The sequence below is a fragment of the Nyctibius grandis genome, chromosome 18 (genome assembly GCF_013368605.1).
Source record: "Nyctibius grandis isolate bNycGra1 chromosome 18, bNycGra1.pri, whole genome shotgun sequence".
NCBI lineage: Eukaryota > Metazoa > Chordata > Aves > Nyctibiiformes > Nyctibiidae > Nyctibius > Nyctibius grandis.
The window spans coordinates 1,624,069-1,651,083 of record NC_090675.1 but is presented as its reverse complement, the minus strand read 5'-3'; the positions used below and the strand labels follow the sequence as shown (position 1 = coordinate 1,651,083).

The 27,015-nt window shown below is 42.7% G+C and overlaps 1 protein-coding gene across 1 annotated transcript; it reads right to left on the bottom strand.

The window, feature by feature from the left end:
- Positions 1 to 177: 177 nt before the first annotated feature.
- PITPNA (phosphatidylinositol transfer protein alpha) lies at positions 178 to 26,958 on the bottom strand. Its single transcript, XM_068415703.1, has 12 exons — positions 26,817 to 26,958; positions 21,490 to 21,520; positions 15,795 to 15,940; positions 15,108 to 15,199; positions 10,711 to 10,718; positions 9,715 to 9,789; positions 9,260 to 9,343; positions 7,861 to 7,938; positions 6,814 to 6,924; positions 5,056 to 5,178; positions 4,248 to 4,317; positions 178 to 2,938 (listed from the first exon to the last, which is right to left on the bottom strand). Exons 1-11 carry the CDS (start codon positions 26,834 to 26,836, stop codon positions 4,270 to 4,272), a joined length of 816 nt encoding a protein of 271 aa, XP_068271804.1. The 5' UTR covers positions 26,837 to 26,958; the 3' UTR covers positions 178 to 2,938; positions 4,248 to 4,269.
- Between the last annotated feature and the right edge of the window lie 57 nt (positions 26,959 to 27,015).

The following is a 27,015-nucleotide window of genomic DNA, read 5'->3' as shown; positions in this document are numbered from 1 at the left end:
CCGTGTGACGGGGGCGGGGCGGGGCTGGGCTGCGGGAGGAAGGGGGGCGGAGTGCGGGGGCGCCCCCAGGCGGGCGGGAGGACCGCGGCGGCGCGGGCAGGCGGCCTGCGCACCCCCGGGGCCGCCCCGCCACCCCCCTCCCGCAGCACCCCGAACAAAGGAGGCGGAGGCGTAAAGCTCTGTCTAGTATTTTATTAGATTTCGTTTCCAATATGCCTGTATTGGAAGATTAGGAGACAAAAAAGGCACAAACTCACATTTAAAGAAACAACGAGATAATCTAACCCATCCTACAAAGAGTGTCGCCAAAGGAAAGAGCACGATGAACGCAGCAGAACGTGTCGGGGAGGCCCAGCGGGGACGAACCCAGAGAGGTGGGGGCAAGCGGCCCCGCCAGCAAACCGGCCTGACCCCGGCTGCGGCGAGGTACCTGCCTCCGGACCCCCGAACCCACCCAGCGTGGGTCGGCGAGAGGGGCACAGCACGACCCTCGCCCCAGAACGGACAAACAGCCCAGCAATGACCCCTCCGGGCGCCGGCGGGTTGGGGGGTTCTTGCCAAAGCCGATGGAAGATCCAGCACGGTAACGCTGCACCACCTTCGCTCTGCTCACTAGCAGGAACCAAGCATCGAGACTGAAAGGTCTTTACAGGATTTATCTATCCCAAGGCTGAGGGATGCTTTCACTCTGGATTAAACTGGAAGGAAAGCAAGCAAGGGGCAGGGAAGGGGGAAGTATTCAGGCTGGAGTTCCTGCATTTTTTTTTCCCCCTTCAGTTTTTCCGCTAATCAGGAAAGCTTTGTGTAAAAGCTCTTACTCTGAAATCAGAGGATCAAAAAAGGATTGCACAGTGGAATGTTACAATCTGCTTCCATAGCGATTAGCGTCATCGGATAGAAAGCCTCTTGGATAACACAAATTGAAGGAACAAGTGTGCTATGTGTATTCTCAGGTTGCCCTCAAGTGTAAGAATCCCTCAAAACGTAACCGACGAACAGGAACAGAAGTCAGTGCATAAATTCTCAGTTAAAAACACTTTAAACTGAAAGAACGATAAAGCAGGGCCTACACTCCTAGAACACTTCTCCAACAGCTATAGAAGATGCCACAAAACATCCTGGTCCCAAATAGCCTTGCAGATTAAAATGTAGTTTCTTCATCTATTTTACAATAAATTTGTTTTACTTCTGCTTTACTACTGGTGAGATTGCTAAAAATCCCTCAACCCCCACCCCGCAAAACCGTCTGAGGTTGCTGAGACGAGTCTGCCAGAGTTACTGGTACGATTCAGAGCTTATTGCACTTAGACATGAGTAAGGCAAAATAACAAACTAAAAACAAAGGGATAAACTGCCCCCTCCCCAGAAACCAAACGCCATCCTCTCTCTCCCTCGCACTGAAAACAGTTCGGATCCCAGCACATACTTCTTCCACATGGCACGGGGATCCTTTCAGGATCTCCTGCTTGCAGGAACATGAAGGGCTAAAGGAGTCGGATGTATTACGGAATGCCAACAAGACTCCTCAAAAGTGGTGATACACCCACGACTGTGTTTGGCGTTCAGTATGTCATGTTAGTGCCGCCAAATACAGAAGTGGAAAATAAAGTGATCGCTACTAGGGAAAAAAAAAAAAGAAAAATCAAACATTGGGCCTTAGGCATAAGCAACGAAATTGGTTTTTTCTCATATGTATTTAATAAAGCAGCATTTCTTCGATTCTGTTCTGCTTATTTGATTGTCTAAAGCTGATATCAACATAAGGATAGTTACAGTAAGTATTTGAGTTCATTAAATAACCAGAGCTCTCTACATTGTTTAACAGTATCCTTTGTGATTTGTAGGAACTGACAAGATATCCTAGAAAACAACTGCGTGTCTTTCTAAGTTGCTCTTTTATAGCACGAAAGGAGATATTTTAGTCAGTCTTGCAATGGGAAGAACATTATTGCTGAGCAGAACCACCAACCCAGGCACCTGGATGTATCAGATACCAAGACTTTACTCGTACACCAGCTTTTGCTACACCCCAATTTGTCCAGGAAGAATCACATTTTTATTAGTCAAAATAATTTTAGCTTTGTAAGTTATGGGAAGTCTTAGTAAATAAAGAACCAGGAAGCTGTAACATATGTCAAGCAACTTTTCATAATGATTTTGTAAGACTGACACACACAGCTGAAGGACAACGTAGCTACATGGGCCAAAGGGACCACGTACCACTAAACTGAAACCCAACAGTTATTTGTGCTGAAGGCCCTAGCACGGGGACGCTGAACGCAGCTTCTGTGCAGTCTGTAATTCGTGTGTGCCAAGACAGAACAAAGTAATGCCGTGCAGGAGCCACGTATCATGATTCATTGCAGACCAAGAGTTGTATCTGGCTACTCCTGGTTATGTATTCACATCACATACCATTAAATTTCTTACCCTGGGAGCAAGGGTCAGAGTATTTTGTGGAATAGTTTTGCACTCTAAAATACTGACAGTTTCCCTCTCCAAACAGACATTCAAAGAACGGTGAAGGGCTGGGCAGGGACAAAGGTGGCAGTTTATCCCACTTGGGAAAAAAAAAAAAAAGAAAAAAAATCTAAGTCACCACATCACAAGACTATTTTAGCTAAAAATGTCACTTGGAAATCAAACAGGGCCACATGGAAACTGGTCTGAACACAATGAAAAAAAAGGAGGGAGGAGTTGTAAATACAGCAATCTCTAAGTCACACGTCTCCAAGGAGGTACCTCCTTCGTGTACGTGCTAACGTTGGAGTGCTTAGTACCAGACGGTCTATTTGCTCACAATATTAAGGGGCATCTAGAATTAGCTATGGGAGATTTAAAATCGCCTGCCGATTGGATACAGAAAGGCTTGATCCAGAGATGGTCCATCAGTCAAGAGTGTGGATTCCCCGGGCCTTCCTGATGACTGTCTTGCAAACTAAAATAAAGAGACAACAGGAAAACATCTTAGAACCACTTTGGAAGAGCAGTGTGCCGAAAGAAGCTTCAGAAAGCAAGTGTGAGACACACTGTCACCAGTGCAGATAATGGCAATACACCACTGCAGCATCACATTTTAGCACTAATCCAGAGCAGAATTTCCAACATAGCCTAAAAATGACAAACAGAAATTGCAATTTAAACAATCTAACAAGTCCAGAGGCTACAATACAACTGAGAAGACCACCAACTCATTTCTCTAAGAACTAGAGTAAATGTGAATGCAGAGGAAACTGAAAAGGTTTAAGTTGCATTAAAAGATTAAAATACATCTATCAGAAGATGCCCCTTCAGACACCCCCTCACTGTGTTCCCCACTTACCACTGAACAACCAGCAGGTAACAGAGGACAAGCAGAGGTAAAGAGTCAGTCCTTGATAAGGCTGTGGTTCTGTCCCACCCCATTCTTTCCAAGGATAGCTAGGATGGAGTTTTACTGCCTAGAAAAGTTGTGGCTAGTAACTTGGACTTCTCCACATGAACGGACAATCTCTTCTTTCTCCTTGCCTTTTTACTTCCCTAATACTATACCGCATTTTTGTACAGTGTCTATGAAAAATCCACAAAAACCAAACCCCAAAGTGATGAAACAATTTAACAGAATAAGGTTCAACATTCTCAGCACTGCTGGCACGTTATCATCCAGCACGCTGTCTAGAATACAGCCTGGGGATTTGGCCAACAAAGGCAAATTCATATACGCTCTCCCGTATGATAGTCCCTCCCCTGCCAAGTTAGCAAACTCATAGTAAAATAGATTAAAACAAGTCAAAAGCTTTAAAAATGTCATTGCCACTTCTGCAATGTGCAAATGTTGCTCCAGGCCTTGTTCCATTAGTAAATACTGTTAACAAACAATGCAAAAAATACATTCCAAATGTATATGCGAGGAATTTTCAGTTTCCGAATGTATTCTTAAGTATTTGCAGGTCCAACTTGTTCTTTTGGGACTGACAAAAGTTTCTCTGCAAGTCGTGAGAAGTAACACATGCATTACAGAAATAAGAATAGCAGTGAAGTCTACAAAGTGTTCTAACACATTTTTCTTACACTTTTCACTCAGCCATTTCTTTTAGAACACTTCTGAAACAAGACAGTAAACTCACTCGTCAACCTGTCAGTGAAACAAAAACAATACCACAGATTTGCCTGCCAGAAGCTATGAACAGGATAATTTCTTACCCAAATGTATTTTTTTCTGCTAAACAGAGTAATACAGAGTTTTGTCAAACTCTCTTGATACCTACAGTGCAGAAGGAAGAAGTCATGTTACTCATCTGCAGCCGACATTCCTTTCACTGGATCTTTTTCTCTCATCTGAAAGAGAAAAACACTGTTGAAGTACTGATTCTCACATGACATTATCTCAAAACTTACTGGTATGGAACATGCTAAGCTACCTCCTTTATGTAAGACAGTGATTACATCTGAGCATCCCAAATCAGTGTTTGTGAATACGCGCATGCAGGCACCGTTTTCGGTTAAGCTGCAGGTGTGCTAGGGATCTGGAACCACTATCCAAGGGGCAGAGTGTACATGAAACTATAATGAAATATCCTGAGGCATGAAGCAAGAGAAGGGTGCAGTGCAGGATGCAAATCATGGCACAATGTACTCATTATTACCAAATTTGTGTTTCTCATAGGAAGAACTCTGTTACATACTCCACTACCTGCTTGTAATACTTAGAGCTAAAAATCCTTTTACTGAACTGGTTTTTGGAAACTAATGAGGATAAAAATGACCATTCAGCTTTGGGTAAAAGCTAATAGAAGGTATTAAAGCAGTAAATGAAATCATTGCCACTCATACCCTCATTACCTGTGGTTCAATACATGTATTGGCTCAACAACAAACAGAAGGAGAACTCCACAATGGTTAGAAGGAGATGTCAGCACAAGAGTCCTAGTCATTCAAACCACAGCAAGCATGACCTAAATAGCAGGAGGACAACACACGCTATGCTATGACAATGCAGCGGCCTTTCCTCTCTCCACTGTGTGAGAAACTCTTTCTATCCAGTACAAACCACACCCGCCCTGCTTTTCCACTGACCTCATCCAGCTGCCTCTTGGTCTCCTCCTCCATCCTACGAATGTCCTCCATAGTCAGATCAACCCATTTATCAAGCCAGCAAAAGAGCTGCCGATGGAAGTTTGTGAAGAGACGCTTTTCTTGCTGCAAAAGGAGGAGGAATAAAATGTACGGGTGAGCTTACTCATAGGGCAATTAATATGGATCTAACCGGATCATAACAATTTTCAGAGATGTGTACGCTGAAGAACCAGCTCCCTCACCCACCTTTCTATACAGCTGCCACAACTGGAAACTGGAGCTAGCTAATTTTTATTCTTTTAACAGAGTATCTAGAGCCTTGAATCCCCAGAGAACAGCATTTTTTTTTCAAGCCTAGACAGCAGCCCGCACAGTGCATTAAAAGAATTAATGAATGGTTTAGTAATTCCCTTTGATTTGACAGTGTTGTTCTAACTGAATAAAGTGCTCCAGGTTGGGTTTACTTAGAGCACGATACTTGGCCTGAAGGTGCAGGAAAAAGAAATAGAGTAAAAGTATTTTAAAAATAATCCTTCACTTGCTAAAAACTGGAGGTTAGCAAGTGTAAAGGGTTGACATGCACCTATCTTGCTTTTTTCTTCTGCAGTGACCTAAAAAAAGCCTAAGCTTGTTTTCCACAGATGAAATCCTTTCAGCAGAGGTAACTAATGTGCACAAGCTACTTCAAGTCAGGAGCCATTTATTTCCATTTTATAGGAGATAAGCTAGACAAAATCATTATATTAGGGGTATACAATGCCTATTGGAAAGTTCTCACTAAGGAAGGACACCTCAGTTTCACCAATTATGGTTTCACATCTGATAACTTGCTCTCATCAAAAGCAGCTCAACTACTTTGACGCAAATGTGTAGCTGAAGAGACACTCATAGAGAAAAGGATTCAAGACACTGCTTTGTTCAGGGCTTTTGTTACAGGTATTTGAAATTCTGCAGCAGCGTGGTCATTCCCCCTTAAAGTTCTTATTAGATTCTATCACCAGAGAATTGCTCTTGCAGAAGCAGCGCTGTAGTTTATCAATATTAACCACTGCGAAGTCTTCATGATCTGAAGTCACAGGCGTTTTATGAACATGACATTGCCTGGAAAACTGCCTGATTCCGAGGTCTAGTATTCTGCTGCGGTTCATGGGTTATGAACTCTGCCACAGAAAAAGCTCTTTTCAGGATACCAATTACTCATGTTTTAAGTTAATGAAGTTTCCTACCATCTGCTTATTTTTTAACACAGGTTTTTCAAGCAGCAGACTGGGAGAGGAAAACATGACTAGAGCTCTAGGACTTGCCAGAAAGATCCTCAGCTGATTAGGATCAGATAACTGAAGCTGTAGCTATTTCCCCACAAAAACATGTCTTGCCTCTGACCAAAATAACCCTAGCATACATGCATCATCTCATCATTCACAAATCAGCTACCAAACGACTGCAGTTCTCAGGCTGATCTATTAAACAACACAAACCAGCCAGTTTACCTTCACACATTAGAGTGAAAACGATTCAATAGCCAATTCACAGAACAATCAGGCAGCCCTGTCCTTGGATTAGAAGCAAACTGAATCCACCTTCAACTGATTGCAGCGTATCAGGCAGAGCCTTGACTGTATTCCCGGAGGTGACACAACTGGGTTTCAAGTTAGTATCTCCAGGCAGGTTACACTATTAGAAGCAGCTGAGGTGCTAAAGCAGATAGGAGATGAAATATGCATCATTTCCACATCTCTCCCCAAAGAGCTCACTTACCTTCTGTATAAAGTTCTCAACTTTATTTTGCAGACCCCACCACTTGAACTTGACCGTTACCAGTTTGTAAGCACACATGTATGGACAATCTGTCTGTTTCCCCAGCTCCTTCTGCAAAGACACAAAGATAGTCACATCAGGACTCAGGCCAAATGTCTCCAGGAAAGCAGCTCCTTCAGTCATAATGATGAAGTCTTTCCATAATTCCTCACAGTCATCTTGCATCCTTACACCTTGCCTGTATTTTATCAACAAGTTTTGTCACATCTTTGCTCATCCCTTTTCCAGGGTATTTAAGTGCATGACAAAAATAGACCCTAGTTTCCTCCACAGGTGGCCTTCTCTCCATTTTGAGGACGGACCATTCCTTCCTCTCCTCTGTTCTCCATTTTTTCTTCCATTAAATTTATGTCTTTCAGTATCTTCACTGTTATGCCATGTCTATTCAGCTTCCTTAAAAGTCTTTTGACAAAGTGCCCATCTAAAACATTTTGGAAATAGATTTTATCATCTGAGTCATCCACATAATTATCAAGCCTTAAAGAAAACTCCACAAGGTTTGTAAGGTGAACTTTCCTACTTCCTTTTACAGGAGCCATATCCACTCTTCCCAAGTGGATCACATCAACCTCAGCTTCTAAATTTGCCTGCTAGAGATAAGAGTAGCACACCCGTAGCTCCCCAGATCCCATTCAGGGTCCCTTTTAAAGACTGGTATCATATTTGCACTTCTAGTCTTCAGATTCAAAGGATTTAAGTGAAAGGTTAAACACTGCTGCTTGTAACTTGGCTATTTCATCCCTGAATTCTCCTGGGTGAACCCTTGGGCTGAACTTCAGACAGCTCTGGCGACTTCTTAAAACTTATTCTATTTGTACCAAACTCTTTCATTTCCTCTAACTTCAGAACAGATCAGCAGCTGAATTCTGCATTTCCTTCTGTAGAAGTGAATCAAATGTTTTACATACGTGTCTTTGTCTCCAAGCCCCAGTATCTATACTTCAGTCACGCAAGCTGATACAGTTCCTGAACTCATGCAATACACACCTTCCAGTTGGGACCCAGAGGTCCACGTCCAGTCTTGACAGATTTAAATTTTGCTGGATCTTCTTCTGCCTTGTAATCCTATTGGACAGACACATAAGATTAAACATAAATTATCCTACTGTTACCCAGCTGCTCACTGTCAGAAAGGACTTATTTTTCTGGCAGGCAAAGACCAACCTCTAACTGCCTTCTCAAGAGCTACTGTTTTCAGACTTCAACATTAGGTCAGGCACTCTTCAAGGAAACATATTTCTGCCCCCTGTGCTGTGTGTCTTAGACCTATGTGAAGAACTGGTAACAAACTGGTATGACCTTTGTAAGGACTCCTTTGGGGTAAGACTATGAGAAGATCTGTAAACCCTCAGGATAGGTTTCCTGAAACCACTCTTTCTTTGGGAGCTAAACACTGCTGCTGCAGAAGATAGCTATGCTCTCTGGAGCTGTGGTAGCTAGTATTTTTCGCAACACTATCAGTATAATGCTCACATATTGCACACTAGAGGGCAAGTACAGTCAAACTGACAGTACCACCAAAAAGAAAGAGCATCAGTTATGCCCCCTATTGCACAGGAAATGATTTGCACCATTCCCCTCCTGCATCTTGCATTAAGACTGGGGTGTGTACTCCACTCCTATCCCCAATTCAACTAAAATGAAAACAAACTCAAATCATCATGTGTTTAGTGCCACAAGTGATCACTTGGTAGCATCTTCTTCCAGAGTCTTCTGTTCCAGGTGAATTCTCCTTGCTCTCTGATAGCATTTAATTCAGACTAGTTTGTATTTGCAGATACAGCTTAGTACCTGCCTAACCTATCGGAATCAGATGCTACTCATATTCTACCAATTCATCTTTATCAGAAAGAAAAGCTAAAATAGAATGGTATCAGAAATACTAAGTGGGGAAACTCAAACAACATCCCGTTTTTATATAGTTGGGTTTTTTTCCAGTACAGTACAGAAACATCCCATAGTTTCTTACAGTAATTGTAGTGATTCTTAGAATGAAGTATTAGCTACATGAGTTCAAGACACACTTGTGAAGCCATGGGTCAGTTTCAAAAAGGAGGCAGTTTAAAAAAGATCCCATGTGGAAAGGACAGTGCCACTTCTTGTTTTTCAAGCGTTATCATCAGCTGCGGGGCTGTAGAACCACATATCTACACTTCTACATGCACCGTAAGGCTAAGCAACACATTTTACAGACAGTCTTGACACAGCTTTTAAAAGAGCTCTTCCTCTAGCTTGCTTAAGCACTTTTAAGGAATGCTTTTTCTCCTCTTCCCATCCTCTCATTTGTCCTGTTACCTGTGACCACTCCTGGGAACGCAGTTTATACATTATCCCTCTTTTAGCACAAGGCCTCCCACAGTAGGGAGCTCTTACCCACCTACCATACCTTGGGAAGGACTTGATTCCGATCAGCGATGTCTATATAAATAGCTTCTACATTCTTCCATACATCTGGCTCCAGTTTATGAACCTGCAGTGAAAGTACAAGACTAATGTAACTGATTCAACTACAGAACACTCCCATTCCAAGATCATAAAAAAACAGATGGAGATGCAGCTGCCCAGTGTTCCCCTTCCACGTACAGCGAGGACACCATGGTAAACACACAATATGGGATCTTCTAAAGAAGCAAAGGTGCTGAACAAGCGTTTGGGGGACAATTTTATTCAGCATATATGAGAAGCCAATGGGAGGGAGTCTCTGCCATGCTAGTGTGATAAGCATTTCAAATCCAGGAACACAGTGAATAGACAGCTCCACACAGCAATTCTCCACTCTAGCACAGAAAGCAGCATTGTGACATTAAAGAGATGAATAAAATACATGACACAAGTACTTACATTCTCTTGTGTTCCAAGATCTGATTTATGCCAGGTTTCAATTTTTATCAGGAAGTCATCCTTCATATACTCATTCTGTCATCAAAATAAAGCTTCTTGTTATTCTTTGGATATATAACTTGTCTTCTTATCAGCTAGATAAGCAGTAGGAAAGTCAACTCAAAGGATTATAACTTGATTGGGCTTTGACTTAGGGAACTTCAGAATTATCTGTAAACACATCATTGCTTTTAGAAAAATTGTTGGATCAATAAATACGTAAGATGAAATAAACCACAAGCTGTTCACTGAAAAAACCCAAGTTCCATTGTTTTAGTGAAACATTTGGAGTTTATAAATAGCTTTTTGTTTAAAGGACAGTATCTGCCACTCTAAAGGAAGTTTAGAAGGGGTAACATAAGTTAACTAGGCAGAAATTGTCTTTTCAAAGAGATTATTGATCGCACTGGGTACATATTTGGATGCAACTCTTCAAATGAACAACAATATTAAACTGATGTGTTGAGAGGTTTTGACACTGGAAAGGGAAGGGACAAGAAGCACAGTTTTGCCGAGTAAGCAAAAAACTTTCCATTTCTCATTATTACTGTGAGTAGAAAAGGACTTCCAAAGGTAACCCTATCCTCCCTCAAGGGAGTAGAAACAAAAGCACAAGCCAGTGAAACACTCAGTGTGTAAAAAGGAAATATCAAATTCAGAAGACAGGTTACTCAAAGGGACATAACTGTATGAACTTTCTTTTATTCAGTTTATCTAGGCAATGGTACATTCCCATGTGTAAAGCTGAGCATTGCTGCAGTAAAGAAAGATCTCTGTCCCTAGCTACCAAGTGTTTGTGGATGTGCCACAGTTGGTAAGGGGGTTTAATCTACATGATCTTACAATGACAAAAGCTAAAGTGCCTTTAGCTCAGGCTAAAGAGCTGCTTATACCCAGAATGCTTCATTTCAGACATTACACATGCTTCCATAGATCATCAGTAAAAACAATACTTACTGTAATAACTGGTCCAAGAAATCAACACATGAAAAGAAAGAGATACAGTACTTTAGTGAAAAAAGAACATACACCAACCATCGCCCTCCTCCCCCTATCAGCAAAACAGGGACAACTTCAGCTTCCCAGGGGGCTGCTGATACTACGGAGGAAAAAATAACCCTAGAAGTCGATAAAAACCAGCTAACTTCACCCCCTCCTCCTCTGGAAATTCTCAGACTTGGAGACACCCAGAGGAGCAGCAATTAATTATGTACTGCCACTTCTCTCTGGACTCCAGCCAGCTGGAGGAGAAGATGGAATAAGCATGTTCAGCTGACGGCATTTTACCAATCCTTTCTCAGCTTGCAGATAAGAAACCTCTCCCTATCTCTGAAGCAAACACATGCTGGATTTCAGGCCAGCGCAGACCTCATCACTCCTGCATGCAGTAACCAGACCCTCTGCCTCTCTCCTGCTCATGGTAACTAAACTCCCTGGATAGTAAGGCTCAATTATTCAACACAGAAAAGAAATTAAAGATCCTGTAACAGCCAGCATCTGTCCTACCTGAGCCAGAGCATGTTAGCAATTCGATGTCTGAAGCTAGAGTTGAACTTTGCTGGTTTGTTCTGAAGTTTAACATGAGGACTTTACTAAGAGGCAATTTTGGTTTAAAGGTACTATTACAATTTGTGAGTTTCCAACCCAACACCTTGTAGACAGTACCCTCCCTTGTCACCTATCATGCACATCCAGCTATCTTAATTGCCTGCTGCTGGGCCTTGGACTGCTCTAAACCACTAACAATTTGAAAGTTGCTTTTTACAGCAATTTACAGAAGGCTAATTATTTCGACTGACATGTTGGGGTGGAGGGAGAGAACAAGCAAGCAGAGCTGAGGCTAATTTTTAAAAGTCTGAATTTAATCTCAAAGAACATTTCATTAGTTCTGCACGAAGGAGTTTTTTCTGGCTAGTCCACACAAAATACTGCATAAAGCAGCAGTAATTATAAACCAGAGCCCTCCCACCTTCCCGTGACAAACTGCTTTTCCATGATTATGCACCATGACTATGCAACTGCCTGAAAACAGGTTTCTTCACCTTCCTAATTTCTTCTCTGTGGGGAAGACTCCTCATTTGTAAAGCAAAAAAAAAAAATTAATCTCTTTAGAAATATCCATTAAAACTTAGATGCTCAGCTTGCTACAAATTACAGCCTGCACTCGAGGCATCACAGCAGCAACTCTTACACGTTTCAGTTGCAGTTATAACTTCTCAATGACATTTGGCCACAGGCATCTCATGCAGACACCCAGAAGAGTGGTACACACGTAAAATTGCTTTTCTAAAAACATTTAAGCAACATAAATATTTAAGTCAGACTGCAGAAAAGAACCAAGAACACTGTTCTCCTTGGCACCAGCCCATGGTTATAACTATTAGGCAATCCTCACTCCGTTTTTACCGTAGAAGTTGCAAATGCATACAACGACAATCTCATTTACAGTTCATACTCTCAAAGGAGCAAAGCAAGGCTTCCATTCAAAGTACATAAAAAGAACCCATCACAGCACAAACAAGTGTGCAGAATCGCAGGAAGATATAAGCTAGGCATTTAAATTCCCTCAACCTGCAGTGCTGCTTTGATAGGTATTTAATATACATATTAAAATAATAATTGAGCTTTTCAGAGGAGATATACAGAAATGTTAAGAAGGATAATCTCGTATAATTAATAAAAAATACCATGATGCACAATTAACTAAAAGTACTGCTTTATTCAAACTTAAAAGGCTCCATGTGATAGCTGATATGCAAGTAAGCAGTGCTCCAGAGAGCAGTACACTGATACCACTTTGGTGCAGGAGGGCACGGGCAGAAGCACCACTAACTCCTACACAGTCAGACCAGGTTTAGCTCTTACTGTGTCCCTGGCTCTTAAGTTTGAAACTCAAGCGAGAGGACTGAAAGCCAGCATGGCATTTTTTATTGCACAAAGATTCACATGAGGCCATCCAAGTCTTCTCACATACGACCAAAATACCCGAGCGCATCCCAAAGTAAAATGATCGTGCACAAGGCAGCCCACACCACATACGTGAGTTCCTCCCTCCCGCCCAGTACTACAAGTGAAGGTTTCAGTAACTTTTCTGAGCTTTTCTTGATTCCTGTCAGGCTGGCAGATTCTCTAAACAGATTTGTCAGCCTCCGCATAAAAACTGCCTTCTGCTCCAACCCCCACAACAAAGCACTTTCTATCTCATATTATATTGGTGTTTATTACAGTTGAGGATTTTTTTGTTGTTGTTATCATTTCCAGCATACCAAAATATGAAATTTCTTCAGCTGTGTTGGAAAGTCTTGTACTTGATTTTAGTATCACATTTTTTCCACTTAAGTAGAATGTTAACTGTGTAACTGAAGGATAAGCAGGTAAGAGTGACAAAACAAGCTAACTCCATGCCTGTGTTTCAGAAATTGGCAGAGAAAAAAGGAGGAGGAAGAGGATCTAGCTAGGCATTACGTCTAACAAAACCTACTGGAGTCAACTTAGTCAGATCTGTTTCCACAATTTAAAGAACTAATGAAAGAACTGTTTGTGTTTAAACCAGTTCAGTGTACTTAACAGGGAAATAAACTAGTCATTTACTAGCTAATTTAAGTAATAATGCAGCAAGAAAACTGCATAAAAATGAGGAAGATAGGTTGGAAATAACTTTGTTTCAGCATCTGGAATTATGTGACACCTTAAAAACTTATTCTGCAGCTGATGATGACAGTATCTGAACTTTGTATTTGAAATATCCATTCCACTAGACTGCTGCGTGTAATTTCACATACTGAAGTAACGTTATCCTTCCCCACTGCAAAGCTTTTTCCTTCTTTTAAAACACTTCATTTAAAATTCTCTTAAGTAAACTGTTGAAAAATAACTTTTTCTACATTGAGTTTCAAGAACAGTTGGAATTTTTAAGTTTACAGTTCCCATAGCAACTGTACCACTACCAAATAGCAGAAAATGTATCCTTAAAAGATATAAACAGCATAAAACACAGCCAAAACTACTGCATAAGTTTGGAGGCAAAGCCAAATTTGCAGTTCCTACAGCATCAACGACCAGAAAAACAGTAGTGGTTAAACATTGTGGCTGATAACTTCAGTGAGTAAGTAAGATACTAAACACTCCTGTAGAAAATAAGTTGGACATTATTTCACTACTTTGCACAGCTTCCAGAGCCTCACCCCAGACTTTACAGACGGGTTCACCTCACGCTTGTTGGATGAGATTTGGCTGTGTCAAGCCCCCAACCCAGAAGCAACGGCAGCATTACCTGTTCAACCCTCACTAACCTTGGATCCTGCAACTGAGCAAATATCGCATAACACTGTTGCTTCCATCAAACTGCGCTAAGCAAGAGGCAACCAAGATCTTCCCTGTTCTCCTCCTACATCTTCCATTTTTTCCCCCAATCTGCTGGTTTTGGCTAGGATAGAGTTAATTTTCTTCATAGTAGCTGGCATGGGGCTATGTTTTGGATTTGTGCTGAAAACAGGGTTGATAACACAGGGGTGTTTTCGTTATTGCTGAGCAGTGCTTACACAGAGTCAAGGCCTTTTCTGCTTCTCACACCACCCCACCAGCGAGTGGGCTGGGGGTGCACAAGAAGTCGTGAGGGGACACAGCTGGGACAGCTGACCCCAACTGACCAAAGTGATATTCCATACCATACGATGTCATGCTCAACATATAAAGCTGGGGGAAGAAGGAGGAAAAGGGGACGTTCGGTGTGACGGCGTTTGTCTTCCCAAGTCACCGTTATGCACGATGGAGCCCTGCTTTCCTGGAGATGGCTGAACACCTGCCTGCCCATGGGAAGGAGTGAATGAATTCCTCGTTTTGCTTTGCTTGTGTGCATGGCTTTTGCTTTGCCTATTAAACTGTCTTTATCTCAAACCATGAGTTTTCTCACTTTTACTCTTCCAATTCTCTCTCCCATCCCACCGGGGGGGAGTGAGCAAGCGGCTGTATCATGCTTAGTTGCCAGCTGGGGTTAAACCATGACACCTCACTAGGCTATGCTGCGCTTGAGTACATAAAGTCATCCCTCATATGTTCATTTCACTACTGTTACACATCTGTTCCTTTAGTAGGACTAACATCCATTTCTTGGTGTGTTCTTTGCCACTGTCATTCATTAGCAGCACATCAGACAAGGGCATTTCTTTTAACTCCACAGCACTATAATTTGCTTTTCCTGACCACAGAAAGGGCTTAGAGAACAGAAATCTAAGGTAAGAGCTGGAACAGCCTGCCTGCTGGTTGCCTCCTTCATTATCTCCTGCTACCCTCCTCCCCCCCACCCCCAAGAAACCAAAAAGCCAGCAGTGCACAGTCCTTCCCCATGCACTCACCAGTTCTGCAGTAGGGATACGCATTCCATGCTTTTTCATGTATATTCAGAGCTCCTTCAGGGGCCAGCATTCTCACAAATGTTGGCACTTTGCTGCAGAATTTGGAAATAAGAAGGCAGGCATTGACAAGAACTACATGTAACAAGAGCTACAGCCCAGATGCTCTGAGACAGGCAGAACATCACCTGAAATGGAGACACTAGGGTCTTGCATGTGTGCACATCGATGGAATTGGTGGGGTTCTCCCCACACCCAGTACGATGATTTACAGAGACTGCTGAATTGGACAGGATAATCTAAACCTTCTTTACATAATGAAAGGAAAGAAAAAAAGGAGAAAAAAAAAAGGAGGCTGAAAACAGGTTGACATCTAGGCGGCATTTTTCTCTTTAGCCAAATTCAAGTATCAAAACACGCAGTAACAGGATCATATTTGCTTTGAAAAGCTCAGAGCCAGATTTTCTTGGGACAACAGCCACACTTACAGGGTGGATAGGTGTACCAGTGATGCTCCCTTCCAGCTGTTCCATGTGCCAGCTGCCGTTACACTCCTGTCTTATCTCCATGTCTTTCAGCCTTTACATAATCTGTGATTTACACAGTCGGCTGCAACCCTATTGCATCTTCCTCCAGTTCCTCTTGCCTGAGGAACCTTGCCCGACTCTGGGAATAAAACGTTTTGCATACCTCTGTAAGTGGTAGATCTTGTGTGTGTACTGCCCACGCTCTCCATCTCTTTCATAGGGTTCGTTCACCAGCACCTCCACTCCTTCACCTCCACCAGTTTCATTTTTACTGGCTTCTGCCACAGAATACAGCTGTCCCACTTGATACTAAAAAGAAGTTAAAGACACATTATTGTGATAGCTATAATTTAGCAGAAGTAATAACTTTACCAGAAGAAGCCAAGGATAGATTTATTATCTGGGCACAAGGCAGAGAAAAGGACATCCACTTGTGTGTCCAGATAAGCAGCTCATTTAATTTCATTTTGATATAGAAAGCTTGAGTGGTAGTTAGGAGGAGGGCAGTGCCAAAGAGGATAGTTACCTTTAACCCTTAAATCTCAAGCTCCAAACCAACACAAATTGAGGAGAAAGTAAAACAGATTAAAGGAGCACCAGGACAACATTTAAAGAAAACACAGGAGACCTCAGGCATACGGGAGCAAAATCCATTGTTTTTCAACCTTTTTGGCACACGGGTGTTCCAGTTGTTCAGGTCAAATGGAGTATAACACACTGCCAGTCCCAAATTAATAAGCATACAGTACTTTATCCAGAAGAATCCCAAAGAACTTCACATGAAGTTTTTTGACAAAATGGCAGCATTATTTCCCAGGAATCACTCAAACTACTTCATACTATACAGTCTCTTTCATAAGAAGCGTGCCCCAATGTTTCACAGGGAAGAGCAGAGGAAAATCAAGACTATGAGCAAACCAGAACATTCTTCTCTGCAGAAGATGTAAAAACTAAATCTCTCTTGCCTCTGGTAGCTAAAAAAGGGAATGCAGAGTTCAAAAGTAATACGATCAAATGAAGAAAATTCACACAGGCCTCTTTGAGGTGAAGTTAGATGAGCAGACAAGGTTTGAGGATGACAAAGGTAAAGCACTAAGTCAAAAGGAAGTGTTTAAACTTAACAGAGTTAAATCTTCAAAACTGAGAGCGAACAAAACAGCAGCTGTTGCCAAAGGCAGTACAGAGAGGCAGTCTGAAAGCACAATCCACAAAGTGTTAGGCATCAGAAGTGCAATGTTTTAAAAAAAAAACACCAAACCCCCAAAAAACTCCAAAAACGAAACTACAAAGCAACGGAACACTGTTTAGGCCTTCTTCCTTTCCCCCAGCATCGGGCTGTGCATCAGAATCAGGAATAGCACTTACCACTCCCTACACTGAAATCCAGGCTGGAAAAGCGGAACACTGCTCAGAGCTGACAACCCAGAAATACTTCACTGGGCTGGTACATCTTCAGCAACAAAGGAAGATTTCTACAGTGGTTAAATGCTGTCAGAGCATCCAAAATAAAATCAGTACCCAAGCTCTATGGTGTTTTGGACCATCTAGTGCTAACAAAGACCAAGAAAACCTTTATTCCTATTGGAAAAGCAGTAGGTGGTAAGCCAAAGGAATAAGGCTAGATGTCCTTGCCTCAGTGAATCTGGGGCAGAGCAAAAAGCATATCAGAGGGATTTAAACAAGTGCTCTATACGGTCTCAAGTTCAACACACAGGCATATTAAGTAAGCCTGGCTACCTGTTAGACTATCCCTGAAAACAAAACAAACCAAACAGCCATCCAGTAAAAGTAATCTATAAGAAAAGCAACCTACACACCACTTTCGAGCTAAGAAGGTACTGGCCCAGGTTATACAAGGACCCCTCACTTGGCTGGACAGTTCCTGCACTGTGACCAGCAGATTGGGTTTCAGGCTGGGTTTGGGGCTGCAATACAACTCTCCGCCTTCTGACATTTCATACACGACATTGCTTTCCTTATGACTCCCTACAGATGACCCATACAAAACAGAACACTCACCTCTCTCCAGAGGAGCAAAACATGAGTTGTGAAATCTTAAAAGCAAGTTGATTTAGTAGAGTGAGAGCCACATGTACACTCATGGAGAAGAGAAGAGAACTTATCATGAGTTTGGCAACTACAGCATTAGAGTGGAAGACTGAATGGCTCTGACTGCTTTGCAGCAAGTCTCAGGACAGTCTTCAGGGGCACAAACTAATTCCTCTTAGTACCAGTCTCTCATTCATTCCTTCTCCCTTTTAAATACATGGGTCAAAGTTCAGACAGTAAGAGGATAAGCCCTCTGGTTTGGCATCTTCACCACTTAATCTTCCCTGTTATTTCTGATCCTTTAATCGCATTGATAAAAGAGGAAAAGGCCCAAAGAAAACTGTCCCAATGAACAAATCCCACAGCACCTGCCTGCAAGAGTTAACAGAAAAACAGGTTCTGGCTCCATGAAGTCCAAAGTGTCGGGCAGACCCATCCTTACAGACCTGAGAGCTCCCAAAAACCTTCTTCTCTTCTGCAGGAAGTTATCCCTCCTGATCTGTGCCACACCACCTCTTATACAGCTGACAGCATACCTTCATTACACTAGATTTCTTTCAGAAGGCCTGAGCTCAATGTAGCCATCTTCAAGAACAGTTATTCTCCCGAAAGCAGCTTTGAAAACAATTAATAAATAAGAGTCCTTTGTGTTTAGCAAGCTCGTTCCCATGTGAGAGGAACAAAGAGGCAGCACAGAATGTGTACACACAGCTCTAATCCATACCAGCATTTTAAAGTGGCAGCTGGCAAGACACCCACACAGCCACTCAAGTCCACACTCTCAAAGTTGGCACTGTGCAACGTGATGCTGGTCAGAGTACAAGAGTAAAGTTTAGCACCTAAGACACAACAAGGGTTTTTCTTTTTGCTCCCTGCAGTGCGACAATGTATAAACCACCACAGGAGTGCAGCTTGCAGCCTGTGCTTGAGGAGGACCACATTTTGGCAGACTTTCCTAGTAGAAGACAGACTGCTACAGTCTAACTCCTACATCCCAGCCTTCAAGTTTTAGTCATCACCAGGGCTTCTCCTCCACTGTTTTGTCCCCATCTTAGCAGTTATTTGGCTAACTATTCAGCGCTGATCTCTTTATTCATTAAGTCACATCTCCCCAAATGTCGTCTTCATCACTGGTTTTCTCTTGAATTCCTTACTATTGGTTAAGCTCTATTTGCTAGGGGTGAGGGGATTGAACACAGAATCCCCAGCATATCACAGAACGACACAGAAGACTCCCTCAGCCCTATTACAATGTTTCAAAGTCACAATTAATTTCATTCTCTATCTTATGCACTGGCGTCAGACTTTTGGCAGCAATTTACGTGCTGAAGGCATGAACTCTTAAGTCTTTCGAGCAAAAATTCTCCATATTAAAGTGAAATCAGAAGTCCTCTTGGTAGCCAGAGATGCTTAATGAGTAGCTACGTGGTCAAGAGCCACAACAAGTCCCCAGAGCCCTATTTAAGGGTTTTATGAACAAGGAAATTCTTGAAAGCAATGAAGTTGTAACAGCTGTTTTGTAGTACAGACAGCAGTGTAGTAACCAAGTGATGCACAGATGTGTCAGCATCTTTCCACACAGGAAGGGGGATGAAGCAATAACAAACTTAAAGCAGTAGTCATCCTTTGAGTCAGTACTGGAAATAACCTTTCTTCTTAAGCATACCTTTAAAACTACCACATCACATAAGTACATATGCAAAGCTAAGAGAACTTTAGAACTCTCTGCTTAGGGAACTGTTCCCTGAAATCTGGGCTATCACACGAGAACCACCAGACCTTGAAAAGGGGCATCATTCAGCAGACATGGTGACAACATGCAAGTTCAGGGAGAAATTAAGTTTGGTCAAGTTGGTGGTCTATGCACAATCCAAGCAGATTAAAGTGTTCTCTCTAGCGTTTTCATTCCTTCTCTTCTGATGATGTTTATTTGTTCTTCACTTTATAGACTTTTCAGTAGGTCGATCCAGAGGAAAGGAATACACCTTCTTAAACAGATGACCCCAGGGCACCCTCAGACAAGGAGGTTGCTAGAGACCAACAGATTTACATACTGCCCAAAACCTCAGTTTTCCACACAGGCAGCCCATGCGTGCCCGGTACTGAACAGCCAGCCAGGGAAGGAAAAGAATATAGCGAGGGACTCGCTTTAACTGGATGAAGGTTAATCCTAGTATCAGAGAACTCAGAAAAACCCTGTGCTGGGTTCCATCCAGTCTAACCCCCTCAAAGAAATAATCTGTATACTGATGCTTTGACTTTCTCTTTACACAGCTTGACGCCTAGGAGGCACATCACTGCGAGGCAGGGCTCCTGCTATTCATGCTACAGACTTCCATTTGTTGAGCTCCAGAGCACCTCACAATTTACCCATAACTTTCTCTAACTTGCAAGTTTGCGTCCTTTGCTTACGTGCTAAAGCTAATCACGTTAGCCTTTTCTTTGTCAAGGACCTCCCCATGCAAGCAGCACTCAGGCACAATAAAAGATCCGAACATACCCACCTACACCAATACTTTAGTTGGACTTCTGTTAAAACTGCTTGAAACAGATTCATGCAGAAAGCATACATCTATAGGTAAGGAGTAAGCAACAGTTTTAACAGGCATTAACAGTCTCATTAACATAGTACATAGACCTAAACCCACTCTCTGATCAGAGGTCTAGGCTTTCCGTCAGCATGTGATGCCCGTCACAGCAGAGACTGATCCATAGGAACAAGGAACTCAGCTCGGAGCTTCCTTTTCTTTTCCTAGCCAGTCCCATGGCTGCAGGAATACACCACACCAGGTTCTAAACTGTGTTCTGCCAAAGAAGCAGGGACTTATAAAAGGGATATGCTTAAACCAGTGCTGCCATGATCCATCTCACCACTGGCTCTGCCACAGTAGCTGCTATATTCAGGGGAAAGAAAAATGGACCAGAGTGCTGTTATCGCAGATCTCCCCAAGAGTTAGAACAAGCCCTTGATCAGAGCTCACAAACTGAAGGCTTACACCAAGGATCACAAGAAAAAAAAAATATATCCAGAAGAAGGAATCTACTACAGAAATGCTATAGACTCAGTCATTTCCATTTCTCATCTGCCTTGTTAGTATGAACGTTAAAAAAATTGAAAACGTTAATATGGTCAGATGCTCTGCAAGAAGGGAGGAAGGAAAGGTAAGCTGCAGCTCCCAAAGAAAACAGCAGGGAATCCATCACAGACTTTGCACAGCTACTCCATGGCCAGTTTGGCAATCAAAATGACTGTCTCCACTATAAAGTACATTTCTTCTCTCAATTAGAGCTTTACCTAAACAAAAAGAAAGTTTTCTTTCTGCAAAAGCTAGAGAAGAGAGGTCTTAAAGAGTCCTGAGTAAGATACACACAATCTTTCTTTTGCTATACCAGCCTCACAAATCAGAAGAAATTGTTGCTCTTTGGCTAACAGTTTAAAACAAAAGAGGTCCAGCAAAACACAGTTTAAAGGATTTCAATTTGTACTAAAGTTTCCTCTTTATTTAAAAAAAAAAAAAAAAAAAAGAATAGTATTAATCAAAAGGAAACTGTACTTTAGAACAGTCTGACAAGTCAAGATTTGTAATCAACACATCTGAAAGTACTTTATAGGAGAGAGTATCAATACCCTCAGGCTTAAAGAAATTCAGTAATTTGGTCAAAATGATGGTGAATGAGTAACAGCACACAGGGGTCCTGAAGACAGCTATATCCTTCTCTTCCATCTTCCAGGTTTTATTCGTACAAACTGCTTTGATCACAAGTTTATTTACAATCTAAAGAAAGGAAGCAACAAGAACAGGACTTACCTCCTCCACAGACACAGGCAGGATAACACGGCTGAAAGGGAACACAGAAACAGAAAGTTAACAAATATCCCTGCAGCTGCAAAACTTACATGACACATTCCTCACAGCAATGGCTGCACAGCTCTCCTCTCCCCCCAATATTCCAGCATCCCCTAGTGCTAGCATCCCTAGTGCTTATTCTTTAGTCCCAAGACTATTTATACAATAGCCTCAAAAAGAATCAATACATGATACAGCATAATTGCAATCCTATACTAAAACTGTGTAATTCTTACAGACACTTACTGGTAATATCTTACCAGCCTACAAATCTACACAGCATCAAAACAGTTGCATGTTCCTTCTCACTACATCCTTTCAACAGTCATGTCTTATTTCTCGTCAAGTTGTTGCAGAGCGTTGCTGTGTGCTTCAACAATTTTGCAGAGATCTGTGACAGTCACAAGCCAGTGCAAGATTTGTTTATATGGCCTATCCAGCAGGAAACAACACTAAATAGAGACCTATATGGAAGGCTTTCTCAGAGCTGACTGTGAACGAAGGTGTTGCCATTTCTATACGAGTCACTTTTTTTCACATTGTGGTTTCCTGAATGCCTCTCAGAATCAACCGACTAGATCACAGAGCAAAAACTGCCAGAAGTCACACTGAGATTTTTTTTGAAAAAGACAAGAATAAAACTAAATTTAAAGCTGATAAAGATGCATGCATGGCAAGGCCTTTAAAAATACTACGTATATCCCCAAAGCTAGATTTGTATTTGACCTCTGCTTTCAGTAAGGATGATGTTGAAACAAGGAACCAAAGCAGCATACAGATGTGAGATGGATATGGCTACTGTGGGTGGGAGAATTCACAGTTTTTTGGGAATTAGTCTCAACGAAATTAGGATATAATGGCATCAGGAAAAAAGTCCTCTTTATTAACCCACTGATTTTAAAAAGCAATACTGGTGAAAATTGATTATTTTTTTTCCCTATGCCAAAGGAATGTTACCAAGAAGATACCACAGGACAAACTGTAAGAGGGGCAAAAGTTTACAGATTATGCAAGATTCCTTGTGACAGCTGGCTGCAAAGTACTGCAGAAAGAGCTACCGAGAACTGCCAGTGCAGTTCAGTGTCAATAAAAGCAGAATAATGCACGATAGGCACTCGTTTTCCCCAAACACATGGGGTTAATGAGCCCCAAATTAGCTATCGCCAACAAATATCTTGGTGTCCTTATGGAAAAGCATCTGGAAACATCAGCTCAGTTGCAGTTCAAAAGTAAACACACCACCAGAAACTGGAACACCATACATCATACACACACACACACAAAAAAGACTATCACTATAATCTCTCATGCATCAACATCTTGAATATTGCATACAGTTCTGGTCACCTCATCTCAAAGAGGATACAGAACAAGTGAAGGAAGGCAAAAAAGATGATTGGAGATGGGAAAAAGCTGCTGTGTGAGAAGAAAGTAGTTAAACTAGGCTTTTCAGCTTGGAAGAAAGAACAGCTAAAGGGTTAAGATACAGTGGAGCATTAGAGAGTCATGACCAGTGTGAAAAAGTGAACGGAGAAGAAACAATGACTGTGTCTTACAACAGAACAACTCAGGACAGAATAAAAATCATTAGGCAGCAGATTTAAGACCAATCGAGTGTACTTCTTTACATCATGCGTACTTAAGTTATGGGATTCCTTGCCAAACACGATTTTGAAATGGGATTTGATCAATTCATGGAAATTCATATGCCACTTACTGGTAGAACATACTGAACAACAATCATTCCACTCACTATCTATATATTGTTTCCTAAAAATAATTGCTAGAAGGCAAGATGGAAGAGGACCTTTAGTCCAATTCAGTATGGTATTCCTTACCTAAGGGAGAACAAAAAACAGAAAATGGATTTTCACAGGCAGACCACAGCACCCAGCATGACATTAGGTTAGTTAACTGGATAAAACTGCAGTAAGAATGAAGTGGGATAGGATGATAAGAAAAGACGAAAGCCAAGAAACAGGGAAGAAACAATGGCTTTGGAATGGAGTTCAAATATTTTTCTTTAGAAAACGTGGTGTAAAAAGATTGATGTAAGCTAATGAAATTCCGTTTAGGAAACTGGAAGACACTAGATTTGAGTATTATCTTAGAGTTCAATGTTCATGAACAGAGAAACAGAAATACAAGGAAGTTAAATAGTTTCCAAGTTAGTTTACAATTCATTTAGCCTAGCAAACAGAGAATGCGGGGGATGACTGACACTTATAGGGAGTCAAGCGATAAAGGAGGAGGGAAGACTACTCAAGAAGATCCAGAGGAAAAGCTTCGCAGGAGCAGCAACGAGAACCAAGACTTTGGGACAGAAGTTGATCATCTTAAGAGAAATCATACGATGTGGTTGCCTGCCATATCAAAGGCCTAAAAATGATGATTTAAGATCCCTCCTAGATTAAAATCTGCCTCAAATGACAGCAAAGGGAAGTACAGCTGCAGGGAAGGTCAGTGTCATTATCGTCACTTCACAGGAAAGGGAAGTAAGTCTCCACACTCTGATTCTCCTCAAGGTCTTCCAATGCAGTTTAAATCAAAACAGGGAGAGCACGCAAGACCTCAACCAGTATTTACAAACCCTGCAACCAAAAAAATACAATCAAACAAATGAACAAAATCCATGCAGCTTAGCTGTAGCATGGACAGGCAGAAATGAAAGATCTGAAAGACTGATAGGACATCAAATGAAAACGTTAAAGCTATCACTGCATAACCATCAGTACAAGAAACTGTACAGAAAAGATGATAGAGACTGTCTGACAATAAAAGATGTGACATCAGGTTTTTGTTATATTGCTTTATTTCTGTAACATCTCCTAAAATACCTATGGAGCACACAATAATACCCATTTGATTTAGTAGGGAGGATGTGAAAAGGGGTCACAGAGATGGAAGAATAATCTGCTCAGATGACATGCAGTTCCAGCTCACTTATATTTTTACCACCTACACTAGGCAGACAGTAAGGTACCTGTATACAGTGTTGGGGAAACCAGAACTAATAATAGTAGCAAAGGACTTCAAATATCTAGGTCACACCAAAACAAGTAGTTTCTACATGCCTTAAACAACTGCTTCCTGGAACGTGAGATTGAGTCAAAAACCATCTCAAATAGCACGTAAAAAGGGCAACATTCACATGCAACATCAAGATTTATACCAGAACCAATACAGTGACACAACTCAGAATGTGCAACTGTCAGAGCTAGTTGGGAATCCCAAGAAGTCAAAAATAAATGCTCATTTTTAAAGTACAGTAGCAACCCTGACTATCCTTAGGGCCACATATGTCTTAACAAAAACACAAAAAAAGGAAGAAAAGAAACAGGACAATATAGCTAATGACAAGGTTTGGTGACCCTTCTGAAAATAGGAATGGAAACCTGTAAAAAGAAACAAATTTAGTAATTCTGGTCTTTTAACCTCTAGTCTTAACATTCACACTTCACATTTTGTTTCTGAAACAGGCAGTGTGAAGGATGGGTAAATACGTTGATTTGGTGAGGCAAATGATAATATGAAGCACAATGACTTTTGGAAGTGATGCTCAACAAAATGGACATTTCGTACTCTCAGAAATCTGAAAATTCAAAGTCCATATGTTCCTGTCTTTACGAGACGCCCTGTAGGTAGCACAGCTGACTGGCAAGTGAGCTTTACTGCAGTACAGGGCAAGAGATTGCAAGCAGAAGCATGAAAAAGATAGATGAATGTGAATAGAAATAAACCAGACAGGTGCTGTAAAAAGTACATTAACCAACTAAATTAATAGCAAAATATCAACCAAACAGATGTTACAGAAGAATAAGTTAATTATCTTTTCATGCACCTGAAACTAAGCACTCAGCCCAGGTTTCTGTCTGCTATCCAGTTTAACACTACGGAAGGTAACGGTGTCTCTATGCTACAAAGACCAGCTCTGCTGCTGTTTTTAAATTCTACACCCCTATTGTAGGATAAAAATAGCAAGGGTTTAAGGATTGGTGGGAAAAAAAAAAGTTAATCAAGATTAAAGATAACTACGAGGATCAGTACAACCCTCAACACAGTTTTAATATTTAAATCCACACCATAGTCCATGATCTGGCAAAGTAATTGCTGTAAGGAGGACACTGTCATGTAGGTAAATGTGTCTAAGACCAGACCTGAAAACCCACTTTATCACTGGGATCACAGCTATCTTCTGTAAGGGAAAAAAAAAAAAAAAGAAAACAAAAAGCCTCTTCTATCAGTCAAAACAAGTTTAAAAGGACAGAATGCACGTACAAATGGATTTAAGTTAACCTTAAGAATTCAGAGAAGAAATATGTGCAGTAGTATGGGGAGCTCCAAGACACCCAGCCAAGGTGCACCTGTCCAAACGAGCACACCACGTTCACGAGCATAAAGCAGCCGAACGACAGGCTACAAAAAGCGACGTGACTAATAGTTACACACGCAGGCTCACGACAGACCCTCCAGCCTGTTTTCCATCCCTTCTTCCCCATCACGGGGCAGGACAACTGCATCAGCCTCAGGGACAGCAGAGAACTCCCAAGGTGAGGTTTCCACACCAAAAAAAATATTTTAGTGCTCTTATTTCTGGCACATTGACTCTTGTTGGAGTCTCTAGTTAGAAATTACACAGCTAAAGGAGAGGAGTGGGATCAAAACCAGGCTCGCCACTTAGCTCTGTTACAGCGAGAGGGGGGACAAGATGCCACAGCCTCCCACAGACACCGCCGTGCACCGACCCGGCGGCCCCCGGCCGCGGTGCGAGCCCAGCTTCCGGCTCCGGCAAGGCCCTTGGCCCCATCAGTCCCCCCTCCCCGGGCCACCGGGAACAGCCCCACACACACGGCGAGGACAAGGGGCCGGGGAAGGCCGTGGGGGCACGAACCGGGCCGCCCGCCGCAGGGCTGCCCAAGCCGCCCGCCCGAGAACCGGAGAGTCGCAGCGGCGGCGGGGAGAGAGAGGGAGAGCGGGAGGCCGGTGCCCGCCGGTTGCCCAAGCGGAGGGTGCCGCTGGCAGCCGCTGGCTCCCGGGACGCCTCCCCCCGCCGCCGTGACCTTCACTCCCGCCCCCACCGGCGCCGCGGCCCTCACACAGCGCTCCCCCCTCCCTCTCCGCGGCCCGACGCCGGCCGCCGGGCAGGGCAGGGCCAGGCCACCCCCCGCGGCTGGTCACCGCGCCAGGCCCGGGCGAACCGCCGCCGGGAGCGGCCGGGGGTGACCGGGGCACAGCCGGAGGGGTGAAGGGGGGCCGGGGAGGGAGGGAGGGAAGCTCCCCGCACTCACTATTCCTTGATGAGCACCATGGCGGCGCCGCCGCGCGCTTCCCGCCCGGGCCGGCCCCGCTGAAGGTGACAGGCGCCCCCGGGCCGCTCCGCTGGACCGCGCTGCACCGGGACGGGACGGGGTGGGGGGAGCCGCGGCGGCGGAGGCAGGGGCGGGGCGTTTCTGCGGCAACGGCTGCGTCACGGCGCCACGCAGGCGC

Excerpts from the sequence above, each read along its gene's own strand:
- PITPNA (XM_068415703.1), bottom strand. The coding sequence starts at position 26,836 with ATGGTGCTCATCAAGGAATA. Across the intron at positions 7,939-9,259 it reads GGAATCAAGTCCTTCCCAAG|GATTACAAGGCAGAAGAAGA; the intron begins GTATGGTAGGTG and ends TCTGTCCAATAG. Across the intron at positions 5,179-6,813 it reads TTGAGAACTTTATACAGAAG|CAAGAAAAGCGTCTCTTCAC; the intron begins GTAAGTGAGCTC and ends CTCCTTTTGCAG.